The 14,774-nt window shown below is 25.0% G+C and overlaps 1 protein-coding gene across 2 annotated transcripts; it reads right to left on the reverse strand.

Annotated features, from left to right (window-relative positions):
• Positions 1-990: 990 nt before the first annotated feature.
• Positions 991-14,503, reverse strand: LOC145834074 (choline/ethanolamine kinase-like). 2 transcript variants are annotated; one of them, XM_082941407.1, is made up of 11 exons: positions 14,374-14,503; positions 11,977-12,075; positions 10,161-10,275; positions 9,504-9,617; positions 9,167-9,300; positions 7,751-7,855; positions 7,545-7,685; positions 7,041-7,149; positions 5,769-5,872; positions 2,118-2,199; positions 991-1,445 (listed from the first exon to the last, which is right to left on the reverse strand). In XM_082941407.1, the coding sequence occupies exons 1-11, from the start codon at positions 14,436-14,438 to the stop codon at positions 1,386-1,388; spliced, it is 1,128 nt and encodes a 375-aa protein (XP_082797533.1). In that variant the 5' UTR covers positions 14,439-14,503; the 3' UTR covers positions 991-1,385. The 2 variants fall into 2 exon arrangements, with proteins under 2 accessions (XP_082797533.1, XP_082797534.1); XM_082941408.1 differs by lacking the exon at positions 2,118-2,199.
• Positions 14,504-14,774: the final 271 nt, after the last annotated feature.

The following is a 14,774-nucleotide window of genomic DNA, read 5'->3' on the forward strand; positions in this document are numbered from 1 at the left end:
TGCTAAATAATATTCTACCATACAACTTTATCTATAGTAAAACTATTTTATCTAATAAGAATATAAATTTATAATGATTAACTAACATAAACATTTCTTGCTAAATAGTTAAGTTCAAAGGAAAGTTCTAATTGTAGTAAAATGACTAATTTAGAACAATAAATTTATAGTTTTCATGGAAAATTAACAATTTTTAATGCAATAACACTTCTTGAGATTAAAAACCTAAGCAGCCTTTCGTAGTATTTTTTTTTGTAATTAAAAACAATTTTAGACCTACACAATATCAGTTTAAAACGTTGCCTAAATGTAGTACAATTACTTATTTGGTTGCTAATTACCTTTTCAAAACGGTATCTTAAAAATTTGTGCACTAAACCTTTATAGAATAATAATTATATTAGAACTTAATACTGTTTTTACAATAAACTATAGATCTAGAAGCTCATATTACCATATTACTACTTTAAAATTTGTCACTTAACTAAAATGCACATACTTTCTTTACACTTCATCTATTTTGTTAAAATAAAGAAAGCCAATATACATATTCAATTAAAGAAGCATTTCTTTACAAGGTATGTATTTCAAAAACTTTTAACAACTTAAAACAAGGTCGGTACTGATTTGATACAAATTTATTGGTGTATATAATCAACATTAATTTCATGGGCTCGCTAAGTTTGAATAAAATTTATATTTTTAGGTTTATAACTTGAATATTCATTTTAATGACATAACAACTTGTTTTAATAAATTGTTATCAAAACTATTAATTCTACTTTCTATACAATGGTAATTTATACTTTTCTAGCATGTTACTTTTAAAATAGCTGAGTTGTATTTTTTTATAAACACTTATTCAATACAAATTATTAGTTGTACGTACACTTTAATTAAAAGTTAACTGAACACTTAAAAATTATGCATATGTAATATAATTGAAACCTTTAAAACTTTATCAAAATGTCAGCAAAACACCAGAATTAAAAACTATAACCAGAGTTTAACTCAGGTTTATTAGGAATGCAGAAAAATACTTAAACCTTTTAATAACAATATAAGTTTAATTTTATATGAGTACTTAGCACAATGATAAAAAGAAAAAATTACTTACTGCAAAGTTATAATTACAAACAAAAACTATTGAAGTCATGGAGTAGTACAAAAAAACGTGTCTATACTTATAAAAATGTTGAAAATTGCACACAAATTATGATGGTCGAAAAGTTTTGAAAATTGTTTTACACCGAAACATTCTACGCAACTAGTTATTAAATTTATATTTATAAGCTTACCCATAACATTTAAAAATACCAAACAAAACAAATAAATATAAGGCAAGTTAAAATTTCATTGTTTTTTCACGTACAGCTAGCTTTATTTCAGAGTTCGAATTGTTCTCTTTGTAATTTCATAGCTTCGAGTCGAGATATGGCATACTCCTGTGAAATTTAAAAAATAAACTACTTAATTTTCGTCAAATCAATATATAACAAAAACTTTACCCACTTAAGACAATAGTTTGTCTTGCTAGTTTACTTGCGTTAAGTTTTTTTTTATTATATTGTTTATTGTGGCATACTGGACTCGGGCATCAAAACCTGAGTCACTTAAACATGACACACAAGAAATAAAATATTATATTCAACAATTTAAGATATAAAATGCAAATATAAAATATTACTATGATAAGTATTTTTTCAAATATGCTTAGTTTTAATTAACTTTTCTTTACTTCAGTATTTACTTCTGTAGGTCTTTGTATTTTCACTTATGAAAACTAAACAGCTTTTACTGCGCAGAGTGCATTTAAAAGATAAATACAAACAAACAATAACATTAAGATAAAAGTATTATATTAACCTCACAAAATAATAAATTAACTTAAAAATATACTAAATACTTAATAAAAAATAAACTTATATCTAAAACTATGTTAAGAAGTTAACAGTAAAATAAAGTAAAAACTATTAAAGTTTTTGCTAAAGCAAATAATCTGATTTTCAACTTACTAATAATAACAAATTAACATTATGCTACTATGTTTTTTAAATTTTTAACAGATTTGATACAAAAAATAAACAAAATTGACAAAATTTAAAACTCAGACATACAAGGTAGCCAAATTGTATTGTAGACATTTTAGCTTGTACAACTGACCACATTGCCCAAAAAAAATGTGACATCATTGCAAATCTGTATCAAAACTATAATAAAAGCCGTGAAAGTTTAATTTTACAATTTTGTAATACTATATACAAGTTTTCAGTAAAGTTTCCGAAGCAAATGTACAAAACTGTTAAACACTTATAGTAAATTATGAATTTTATGAAAAAATTAAAAAGTTTAAAAACCATTACTAAAATACTGTAGCATAAAATTAGACTCTAAATCAGGGTTTCCCAAAGTAGGCAAAATCGCCCCCCTGGGGGCGATTTTAGTAATTCGGGGGGCGATAATTAGTAAGGGGGCGAAAGGGTGGGCGATAACTAGTAAGGGGGCAAAAAGGGGGCGATTTTAAAATTTTGGGCTGCCATAAAATTTTTACTTTATATCTTGCTATTTTACTAATTTTAACTTGCTATTAAATATTTGACCCTGAGGTAAAACTTAAACAAAAAAGTTTATTGTGTTTATGTAAAATATAGAGAAAAAAATCAAGTACTTATGGCTCCTACTTTCATGTTAATTACATATATTTTCTTATTCAACAATTAAATAGATCATAGACGATCGGAATTCCTCTCCCTATTTTTTAACCTGAAATATATGTTATTTAGGATCATAAATGGTTTGTCAGAGTCTATGTTTTTTATATTAACTAAACCTTATGATACTTCCAATTGTTTTTTGAAAAGTCATTAAGTTAGACTAAGAAATAAAAATATACAGGGTTGCCAATTTACCTAGAAAAACGTGGAATTTGACAATTTAAGCAAAAAAAATCTAAAAATCTGGAATTTTTAACAATTTCAACATATTAAGTAGTAAAATTTCGATTTGACACAAAAAAGCTATCATGTAGATAAAAATATAGATCCTTTTCGTGGCAGATCTTTTTGAAGTAAACGACTCACAGGAAACCTTCTCAGACTCACAAACTGGCCTTGAATTTAAAGTAATTTTTTCCCCAAGAACGATATGAAAGCTTTTGGACTCAACAAAAACTAAGACAAAAGTATCCAATCATTTGAGAGGAATTTAGATTGTTGTGTATAGTTTTTCCTTCTAGCTATGTTGTTGAGAAAACTTTTAGTTTAGTTATCGACATCTTGAGCAAAATATCTAATCTAGATATTTGTAAAGGAGGTGACTTGAGGCTTTATTTGACTGATTTATGATCAGATTAGAAAAATTTGCATGCATTCATGAACCTCATCCTTCGCATTATATTAGAATTCAGTAGCAGACATTATTTTATGAAAGTTTTACTTATTTATTTGATCTTTTAAAATACTTCTTATTTAACCTAGTTTGTATTGTATTTAAGTAGTCTTTTTATATTAAAAATTATTCTAAGTTATTTATTCTATAACAGGTTTGCATAATTCCTAATAAATATTAATTACGGTAGACTTCCTCTTGAGTTCGCACTTTTTAACCAAAAAAAAAGTTCAAATATATATTTTCTTAAATTTAACTTAAATAAAGTCTATTACTAACTAAGTATTAATAAAACAAAAAATACACAATATTTAATAGCTTATATAGATCTTTTTTTGATGAATGTTTGTTTTATGTTTTACTTGATTTCATGTTTATTCATAACGTTATTGCATATAACATGTTTAAATTTATCATTTTCTATAAAAAATGGTAACAAATTTTAGTTTAAACTTTTTGATTTTGTCCAAAGTGCGAACTGAAGAGGAAGTCTACTGTATTTATAAAATGGTTTATGTTTTAAATATGTTAATAGCTTTGTTTTGACCTGGTTAATTTTGTAGTTTATATTTGTCGATTTACACTACACTAAAAGTTTTTATAGCAAAGTGGTTGAAGTATTTGTTTGAAAGAAATTTATTTGACATATTTTTGTCATTACTTGTTTAATGCGTATAAAAAAAATTGATAACAATTAAAGTGTTTATTTCAAAACTTTTTTTTTGGTTTTAAAAGAGTATAGATTTGATATCTCTATTTGAAACGACTTCAAATTTTTTATTTAAAAGATTGTTAAACTCAAATTTAATTTCTAACTTCATTTATCATTGTTAGAAAATCTATATATTAAATAATTTTAAACTATTAATACAACTGTTTTTGTTTTATCTTATTTTTTAATATATTAGCAATTAGAATATGTTGTTTAATTTAATATTTCAACAATAGCTCTTAGTTTTTCACTATTTTCTTTTGGTAAACTATTATAGGTTAATAACTAGAGAAAAATTAAATTAAACAGTTTTAAATAAGCCATCAAAAAGACTGCTACAGTGACAAAACAAAGTTTTAACATAATTAAAAGAATTTTTTAATTGATTAATTTCTGTTCCCAGAACTAACTGTAAAGTATTTGATTTTTTTTAATTTAAATTAAGAAAAAAAAAGTTAAAATTAAGGTTTAGTTTCCTAAAGGTTATTCCAAGTCAAATACTATTTAATGGTATTCTACTACAAAAAATATAGTTTAAAATGTTTAAAATTAAATTTTTAATTTTACAACTAACTTGCTTATAATATATCTTAGCATTGAAATTAATAATTTTACTGCATTAACAGATAAAACCACTTTTCATGAGATAATAAGCCAGTCGGTCAAACTTCCTAAAACTAGATCAGCAATGGTGTTTTAATATTTATTTTACTATGTGTAAAATAATCTGTTCATTCTTTTATAGTTTTTTAATCTCTGGTATTTAATTTTAGAACATGCCTATTTATAAAATAATTTAAGTATTTTGTGCGGCTTAAATAAGTTACTAAGTATTCACTTCTAAATGTCCGAAATTCGTTAAATGAGAGATTATTATAATGTCAGGTTTCAGTTAAGATTTCAAATGGGTAGCGTACGGTCCAGATTCAATCAAATTTCGACCCGCTAAGTAACTTGAAAACTACTTGTGCAAAATAAACAAAATTTAGTTTTTTGATGCTTATGATTTTGAAATACACTTTCGATTTGGTTTTCAGTTACTTTAGTATTTCCTAGATCACAATAATAATAAATCATTTAATTACAATTATGCTCGAGCTTTTTAATTTTCTCTATGTTATTTTTTTTAAATTATGCAGCCTGCAATTACATTTTTTTAACGATTTGAAACAAGAAAAGATTTTTTAGTAGTCATGAATTGCTGACTACAAAAGTTGTCCACCACAACCCTAAAAGTTTCATTAGTTTCAAACAGTTTATATTTAATCAGGATTGATTACTGATTAAACAAGGCTTTTTAAAATTTAAGTAATTTAATACACTTTACTGGGCTTATAAGAAAACAACTGTAACTTAATATCCCAAGCCCTGTAAACTACTTTAAACACAGCCCAAAAGTGCGTGCATAAGAAATGCCAGACTAAATTATATATCGAACACAAATTTTTAGGCTCAAAAGTTTGTACTAAAGAGAAAAACTACTTTTTAAAATCGTGGGGGGCGATTATTTTTCAAATTTCTGAAAAGGGGGCGATATAGTAATTGAGTTTGGGAAAGCCTGCTCTAAATTATTATTTTAAACTTAAGAATTTTTGAACAATTTATTTATTTTACGCATTGTTTAAAAAAATAAAATCAAAGTAATTTTTACATGATATTTGAAGTTTACCTTTTAATTTCATCTAAAAGTACATCTCTTTGCCATTTGGGGTCAGCTTTTAATGTATCATCTTTCTCGTAAATAGCTTCTAAATACGAATCAACAAAATGTATCTGTTTTTATATCAAAGTTACATTTGTTTTCTTATTATTTATATTTTATTATATAGTTGTTTATGGTTATCAAAATAACAAAATTAAAATTTAGTTAGAAAAATTTTTATGCTAAAAATGTAACTTTTAATTATTTAATAAACAAACATAAAAATTTCATTAAAGTTTTTTAAGTTTAATAACGCGAATCAGAAATGTTATTTTCATAAAATAGAAAACTTATGCTTAGTAAAAGTGTGATATTATTAACACAACTTGCATAATAGTTTAAACAACGAATTAGAGTTTGTTTATAATATCAAAGTTGTTTTCAAGTCATAAAATTTGAAATAAAAAAATTTACTGTTTACTTTTCAAGATTAAACTAGTAATTTAGTTGAAATAAAATTTATTTATTCATAAATTAATATGATGTCAGTTAATTTTTAAGATATAACTATTTTCTAAGGAGCTAAAATAGTTTTTATTAAAGAGTCTGAACATTATAGTTATTCTTTAAAACCTAAATAGTGTTTTTATAAACTTTTTATTAATCTTTTTATAGTAATTAATAACAAATAAAAGAATGAGGTAAAATTGTTTTAGTCTTTTTCTTTTTGCATGAATATCTTTGCTAGCAATTTCTTTTTACCGTTTGCTGTAATTCAAAATAAATTTTGAAATATAAGCCATTATACTTAGAGCGTTTTATAGGTTCCTTATGGAAGGTGCAAACTAAACTGTGAAAAAAAAAACTAAAACTATAGCTTCTTCCTAAACTTTTGAATAAGTGTTTTAAAACTATCTCAGCCTAATCTTTATAAAACTCTGTAGGAGGGAACTTTTGAAAATTTATTTTTTTATTTTCAAAAAGTCTAAAGTTTTTATTTTTCAACTTTCAACATTTTATTATGACGGAGTTCATAGATAATGCAACAAAATATTTAAAACTTGAGGTTTCTAGCTTAATAATTGAAAAGTAGATAGATTCTTACTTAATTCAATAATCTCCTTAAAATTATCAATAATAGATCAAATAAGACTCTCCTATGTCCTTAAAGTCTATCTGCCATATTAAATCACAATTTTTAAATAACAAAAAAATACTTATTTTAAGTCTAAAAAAACACTTGAAAAATATACATTTATCATTTAGTTTAAAAAAACGGTAAAAACTAAATCATTAGACCTGTTGGTGAAGAGTAGGGAAATTTTTATGGGTGTATTTGTAAAACGGCCACTCCTGATGGCTGTAGTCAAGCATCCATTCACAAAAATGATTTCCGAAATCAAAACCTCTGCGACAAATTATTAATTTTAATATTTAACTTGTTGATTTTTTTTCATAGGTGTTAATTTAATTTAAAATCTATCTAGTTTTTATTATTTTAAATTATATAGTTTTGTAAAGCAAAAAAAAAAGTAGACAAATCTAAAAATATACAAGCTAAGAATTCTTTTTTTTTTACACAAGGATAATTTATAATCATTACTATTGATTTATTTTCGTTTAGCACACTAGAAAACAAACTAATTGACATCATTTAAGTTATTTCACGACTATATCTTCCAAATGTATAAACTGCTTGGAAAAATAAGCTTTAAACACTTTATTTTTTGAATGCGCCCAGTTTATTTTGAGCAAACATAATATTTAAAAAAAAAACCAACGACATCTTATATTAAAACCAACCTGTAATTATAGGCACTGTACTCAAAATCTATCATTTGTATAGAGTTGGCTCTATCGCTTCTTTTAGCCAGTAGCAAGTTACCTTCTTGCACATCATTGTGACAAAACACAACTACACTCTCGCTTTTTGTAATCAAATTTCTGTTCGCAACAAATAATAAAATCGTTGGAAAAATTAAAAATTAAAAGTGTTTAGGCTAACTAACGTTACAAACTGGCTCAGTTCATCAAGGTCGTATTCTAGTATTTGTTTGTAAAGTTGATGTTGCTTCAGATCATCAAAGTTTGATTTTTTGGCAGTTTCCAAATAGCTAAAAATGTAAGTTTTATACTTTGAAAAGCAATTATAAATCAGCACAAGCAACAAAAAAAGGTAAACTTAAAAGTTTCAATCAACTAACATTATTAATTAAAAATCATGGAAAGGTATCTGATAATATTTTCTAACTTTGGAATCAGTTGTTTTTTACGTACAAACCTACTAAAGTTAATAAGTATTAACAAAAAATATAGCACAGTTAGGACTAAGTATTTTACAGTTAAGTTATCGTACGTTATAACCACCTTATTTTAAAAATTTGCATATTTGTAAAATTGCAGATTAGTAAGTTTGTGTTATTTATTATTGAAAAGAGAAGTGCAAAGTATCTAAACAAATTTCAAAGTCCACCTTTAATCATGCGTAAAATATTTCTATAGGCCAAAACTAATACGTAATGCGAACTTTATAACTACTTGGGTCGACTAAAAAATATTGCACAATTTATTGAGTAAAGAGATTATTTAAGTAATAACAATTTAAGTTAACATTAAAAAACAAACATGTTTGTGCTACTTTTTAGTTTTAAAAATTACGTAACACAAATTAAACATACCATTTTTTACATGAATAATAAATAAACAACTTGTTAGTTCTTAGACAAAGCTGTTTTTGGTCATTATGGGCAGAAAAAAAAACTAGAAGATTTTTGGAAAAAAACGACTTAAAACTCACTAAACCTCTATTAGTTTAAGATAAAAAGTTTTTTTTTTTTTTGATTGTCATTGTCATGCTTCTTAACTTGGATTTTAATAGTATTGCATCATAACAAAAACTAGGATAATAAAAGATTATTAATTATTTTAAGTTTATCAAATAGTATATGTCAGTCAAATAGCTTAAACAGATAATGATGGTAACAGGGTTGCCAAAAGGTTTTTGAAACTTTTTTTCAGGTTTTCTGAATTTCTTCCAGGTTCTTAAAATATAAAGTATTTTGGTACATATTTAGTTTAAAATTACATTTAAGGTAAAAAACAGTCATAAATAGTATAACATCATTAAAAAGATACTGTAAAGCTACTTAAAAATTTGATCTTTAATAAATAAAATTGTTAATGATAACAAAAAACTTTTTAAACATATGATAGATCTTTCGTGTCTATTTGAAATTTCATTACTTTTCAATAAAAAAATAGCTTAAAATTCCAGGTCTTTTATTGATTTTTGTTTAAATTCAAGTTTTTTTTTTTAATTTTTTGAATTCGGTTCTTTTTAAACTAGAATGTAAAATTCCAGATTTTTTCAAGGATTCCAGGATTTTTGGCAACCTTGTGTTAAAGTAGTATTTCATTTAACTAACGCAAACATCTTTGATGATATGAATGTCGGTTCCTTCTTTACAGGCATATCAAGCATGTGAAATTCAGCAACGCTTTTAGCAATTGATTCGGATAAATCACTCTGCTGTAGGTCACTTGTTACTAAAGTTCGAGCCTGTGTATTGTGACTGTTTAAATAACAAAATATAACTTTAAAAAAAAAACAGAAACTGTTTTTTACGCAGTATAAAACAAGTTTAAATTTAACAGAAGGCAACTTGGTAAGGTAGTCTTATAAAATCAAGTTATTACTAAGAAATTTCATACTTATTGAAATCGACGCTTTTAATCATACACAAATAATTTCAAGTAACTAACAGGTAAGTATTCTTCAAGTCTTCCACCAGGAAAAACCGCATGTAATTTGGGCCCGACACCTCTCTCAGCTAATATTGAAAACACCACACTCTCTTGAATTTGTGCTTTGAAATCCTATAAATTGTTATTCATTATTAAAACTTAAAATATTTTCTTTTAAAATTTTATATACCTTCCTATATCTTATTGCATTGTTTTTGAAATTAAAACAGTTGACTTTCTTTTAATACTATTAACTTAATTAATACTATTAAGCTCAGTAAAATATAATTGTAAATATGCGATTGGAAAAAAATCTTTATTGTTATAAGTTTCTGGTTTTTAGATAGAATAAACTGAAAAAAGAACTAGGCTGCATAAATAATAAATAAATTAAATAAACCAATAGACAACAAAAAAATTTATAAAAGATAACTGATGTTTTTTAATAAATGAAAACAGTTTTTTTACAACACAAAACTCAATTTAACTTGGAAATTGTAAATGTGTAAGTTGATATATATCTTAAGATAGCAATCTAGTGCCATTGCATAAAGTGTAACACCAAATTAAATAAAAAAGTTTTAAAAAATTTGTGTCTAAATAAAAATGCCTATAAGTAAAAAAATTTAGAATTATTATATTATTTAAAGCAATATACAACATTTAAAATATTACCGTTATAATAAGCCCATACTCTCTGAATAGAACAATATTGGGAGATTTGGTTTTATTTTTAGCTGCAATTCTTTCAGGTAATTTGCAAATGTAGAGCTTATTAGTCAGTCCACCGCTAGAAAAGTTAAGACATATATATGTATAGTAACAATGTACAAAGTACTTGCTTTATTGAAATGTCTGTTTCTCTGTGTTAAACTGGTAATTTAGTTCCACGAATTTGCACAAATAAATTAAAAAAAACAACTTAATGACACCAAACAAAATATAAAATGCTTGTACATTATCAATTTATAAATTGAAAAATTAAAATTAATTTTGTTTAATAAACCGCAATGTGTATATTTGTAAAACTAGCAATATTTCAATGAATAAACTTTACTCTATTTTTCTTAGATAATTTGTGCAAGTAGCACAAAAATATTTTTCAGTAAATTTTAAAGTAGTTGTATTTTATTTAAAATACATTAAGGTTTGCAACAATAATTTGCATAGAAGTACTGTAAAAATACTATACTTTAAAAACTAAAAACATTATAAATCCACACTATATATAATATGTTCATTATTCTCTTATACAACCGCAATATTTTTATAAAATTTTGTATTTATAGTTGCAATTTGCTCTGTAAATTTTGCTGATAAACACATTTTGTATGCTGAAATAGCTGTACTAGGTAAATGTTTGTTTTTCTGTATTGATAGAATATGTATATAGAAAAAAATGTGGTTAGATAAACTTAAACACTTTCCACAGAGCCCACTTAAAGGGCTTTTAAATAATTTATTTAGAAAAGTTGATTTCAAAAATATGTATCATAAAAACAAAGATTGATTTTAATCTTCAGCTGGTACGGTTTGAAATAAATAGCACTTTGCTAAACAATGATACAAAATTTATACAAAAAAAAACAATAAACACTATGACGTACTAGATGTTGAGTCTAGATTTCAAATTGTACCAGCTGAAGATTAAAGCATTTAGCTTTATGAAGCGTATTTTCTGGTTTTTTAAAATATATTTTTCTTAATAAAACACTTATAAGCCCTTTCAAGTGGGCACTGTGGAAAGTGTTTATGTTTAAGGGCATAGGGGGGGGTAAACACCCTTTTTTGGTTTTTGATCTTATTTTATATAGTTTTTACTAAGCTACAAGATGCTTTTTATAGATTAAAAAAAATCAAAATAGTTTTTGAGATATAGCCGGTCAAAGTCAAAGCCAACAATAGGATTCTTATGGGAGGCGCAAACTAAAACGTCAAATAACTAGAAATCACTAAAAATCTATCTCCTCCTACATTTTTTGAGATAACTACCTCAAATTTTCAGGAAATGTTCCTTGCAGTATTTAGAAAATTCTGTCAGAACAGAACTAAAAAAAATAAGAAAATAAAAATTTTATAACAAAAAACCAAAAAAAAAAACTGTTTTTTTTAATTTTAATTTTTTATTTTAAAAAAAATTCCTTCTGACAGAATTTTTTAAATATATCTAGGAACATTTCCTGAAAGTTTGATGTAGTTATCTCAAAAAACGTAGGAGATATAGATTTTTAGTGAAATAGTCTATTTTTGCCATTTTAGTTCGCACCACCCATAAGGATCCTATTGTTGGCTTTGACTTTGACCGGCTATATCTCAAAAACTATTTTGATTTTTTTAAATCTGTAAAAAGCATCTTGTAGCTTAGTAAAAACTATATAAAATAAGATCAAAAACTAAAAAAGGGTGTTTACCCCCCCTATGCCCTTAACCACATTATTATATATATATATATATACATATCCAGTAATATTAAACATTAAAAATAACATACCCCAGAGGTGTAACCTCAATATTTTCAATAGAAATTTTTGCCCAAGGTCCATGTAAGTATTCTCTACAAAGTTTGTATGCTTGTCTCAAAATATCAGATCTGTATAGATAATACTGTTAAAACATTTGCATACAATAAATTTAAAAATTTTTATTTATAATCACCTATGATGCAGTCAACAAAATAAAATCTAGTATGAATATTAAAGCTTTTTTTTGTTAGAGCTTTCTTTGTTTCAAATTCTAGTATTTGTTAGAAAACCAAAGAAGCTTTAAAACCTAACCAAAAACACTAGAAATAGTTTTATTTTGTTTTAAATTACTCAACAACTTTCTATAGTTACTTTGTAAAGGTATAACATGGTTGCCACTCTAGCAAGAAAGTTAACTTGAGTGACCAATAACTAGCCTGAATTTATGTGAAAATTGAAAAAAAAAACTGTATTAGCTTAAAAACTTAAAAAACAGTTTTAGTCAAGGTTAAATACAAAAACATGAGTTACTAACTACCTAATTTCTATTGAAAAAAAAATTAAAAGGGATAAAAACCTATATTAAAGAAGTTAAGGAAAATATCTTAACTTGCCTGAGTGGGTGTTTCAAAAAAGTTCTAATTTAGAAATTTGAGTTGGCTTGAGATTTCCAAAAATGTAAAAAAGCCAGAGTTATTTTGGGTAGCTTGAGAGTGTGGCAACGCTGATATGTAAATCCTGCGCTGATTTTATGGTTGTTTAAAACAGAAGTGTCACTCTTTGATTCAAAAACTATCACAGGTAACCTTGAATTATCCTGAGTCATTTGAAGTTTTTTATACATCTTAAAAATAGCTTTTGGCTCAAACTACTTATAGCTTATGTAATTTTTTTCTTCAAAATAATAAAAAAAAGCATTATAAATATGCTTCTCTTCATTTGATGCTCTTTAATTTAATGAGAAATACTGTTTTTGAAAATGCAACTATTAAAGTTTAAAATAATTAAAATTATAGAAAAGCTTGTAGATAATCTAATGTAATCATGGTAGTTAATTATACAGGCAATATTTCTTTGACATTTAAATTGACTAACTTGAATTTTACCTGTTTTAAATGTGTTTGTTTAACATAAATTAAAATAATAAGAAGTATTAATTTAGATTTAAAACAAAAACTTCAATGTTACTAAGAGTAATGAAGACCTAGCCAAATATATAAAAAATTTAAACAAGCATTTCAAAATCAATAAAGTTCTTTAACAAAACTGGTTATATAAAATAACCAAGTATTAATACTGAGTCAACTAAATCTCATTTGAAAACGTTAAAAAATATGTCTTGTGATTTTTAATAAATCTTAAAACTATCCTATCCTGTGTTAAAAAAACCAATATATCTAGATTTTTTTTAAAAACTTTGACTTATCCTGAGTGCATGCAACCCTGTAATAAGTATAAACAAACATCTTTAAAATCAATGAGGTTTGTTAGTAACAAAAAACAATTGAAACTTATTAGTAACATAAGATAGTCAACTTTAACATCAGCAAAAGTCTACAGAGCCTATGCCTGAACTTTGGTAAGCCTTGAGACAAGCTCAAATTAACAGAAGGTTTAATTTTACCAATTTGGTCATCAGATTACAAGCCTTTGGTAGACTAAGAATAGTTTTGTCCTTTTTAGGAATCATTAGCCAGCCACAACCAAAAAAACTTGATGTCTTCTATTGACAAATGGCTTATAGTGATAAAACATGAAGCAACCATTTGATGGTATTGATCAGTGATGTCAGCATTGTCTTTTGCTGTTTGTTACAAGTATTCAATTTGAAACATTTATGTTTTGTGCATTTTAAATAGTTAAAGAACTTATGCCTAGCCCTACATTAATATATATTAAAATAAGATAAAATAATACTTTAAAAATGTAACTGTTGACGGAGGCTTTTTTTTTTCTTAATTAAAATATTACCTTTGGTAACCTTAATAAGTCAGGGTACATATTAAAATAAGGTCATGTAAAACTTTTTTTTTTAATTTTTTATTGCACATTCTAAATATTTTAAGAAGCATTGCCTGAAAACTTGAGGTATATATCTGAAAATATAGAAGAAGATAGATAATAGGTGATTTTTATTTATTCATCATTTTAGTATTCTTCTCCCATACTGAAACTATTGTACTTTCTGACTTTAATCAGCTATATACCAAAAGTTAGATTAAGTATTTGAAAGTTAAAATAGGAATTTTTAGCTTTATAAAATAAAACTTTAACTCCACAAATTAATACCAAGTTGTAAAAAAAAGTTATTTCCCTATATGTTCTTTGACAACTACAAACGATTTAGCAATATAAACTAAAACTTGCTTTAATTAATACTATAAAACTAAAAAAGAGTTGTTAGTAAATACATAACTTTCAACAACCTGTCTTTCTCCAATTTTTCTTTGCTAAGAGATGGTTTACGTTTTAACATAGGTAACTCAGACATTTTTCTCAATATATTATTACTTGTCGATTTATTTTTTAAAATTGAATTAGAATACAGTTTAAACATCTAAAATCATGGCTGAAAACAATTTTATGTTAGTTATTATTATTATTGGAGTTTATTGTGCAAAGATGGACTCGGGCATTAAAACCCGAGCCGCTTAAACAATACACACGAAAAAAGAAACAAACAAATTACATTCAATGAAAATTAAAATCTAAAAACAACACAGTAAAAAAAAATAAAATAAAAAAAATTACAAACAAATAGTCCTGTATGATAAATAATAACTTAGTATGCACATAGAACAAAACGAAATAAATTCTCATATAAAAA

This window comes from Thalia democratica, chromosome 4 (assembly GCF_965202585.1).
Source record: "Thalia democratica chromosome 4, ktThaDemo2.hap1.1, whole genome shotgun sequence".
Lineage (NCBI taxonomy): Eukaryota > Metazoa > Chordata > Thaliacea > Salpida > Salpidae > Thalia > Thalia democratica.

Coding starts and splice junctions, on each gene's coding strand:
- LOC145834074 (XM_082941407.1), bottom strand. CDS start 14,438: ATGTCTGAGTTACCTATGTTAAAACGTAAACCATCTCTTAGCAAAGAA. Junction 10,276..11,976: donor ATTGAGGTTACACCTCTGGG/GTATGTTATTTT, acceptor TAACTTTTCTAG/CGGTGGACTGACTAATAAGC. Junction 7,150..7,544: donor TACAGTGCCTATAATTACAG/GTTGGTTTTAAT, acceptor AATTTGTCGCAG/AGGTTTTGATTTCGGAAATC.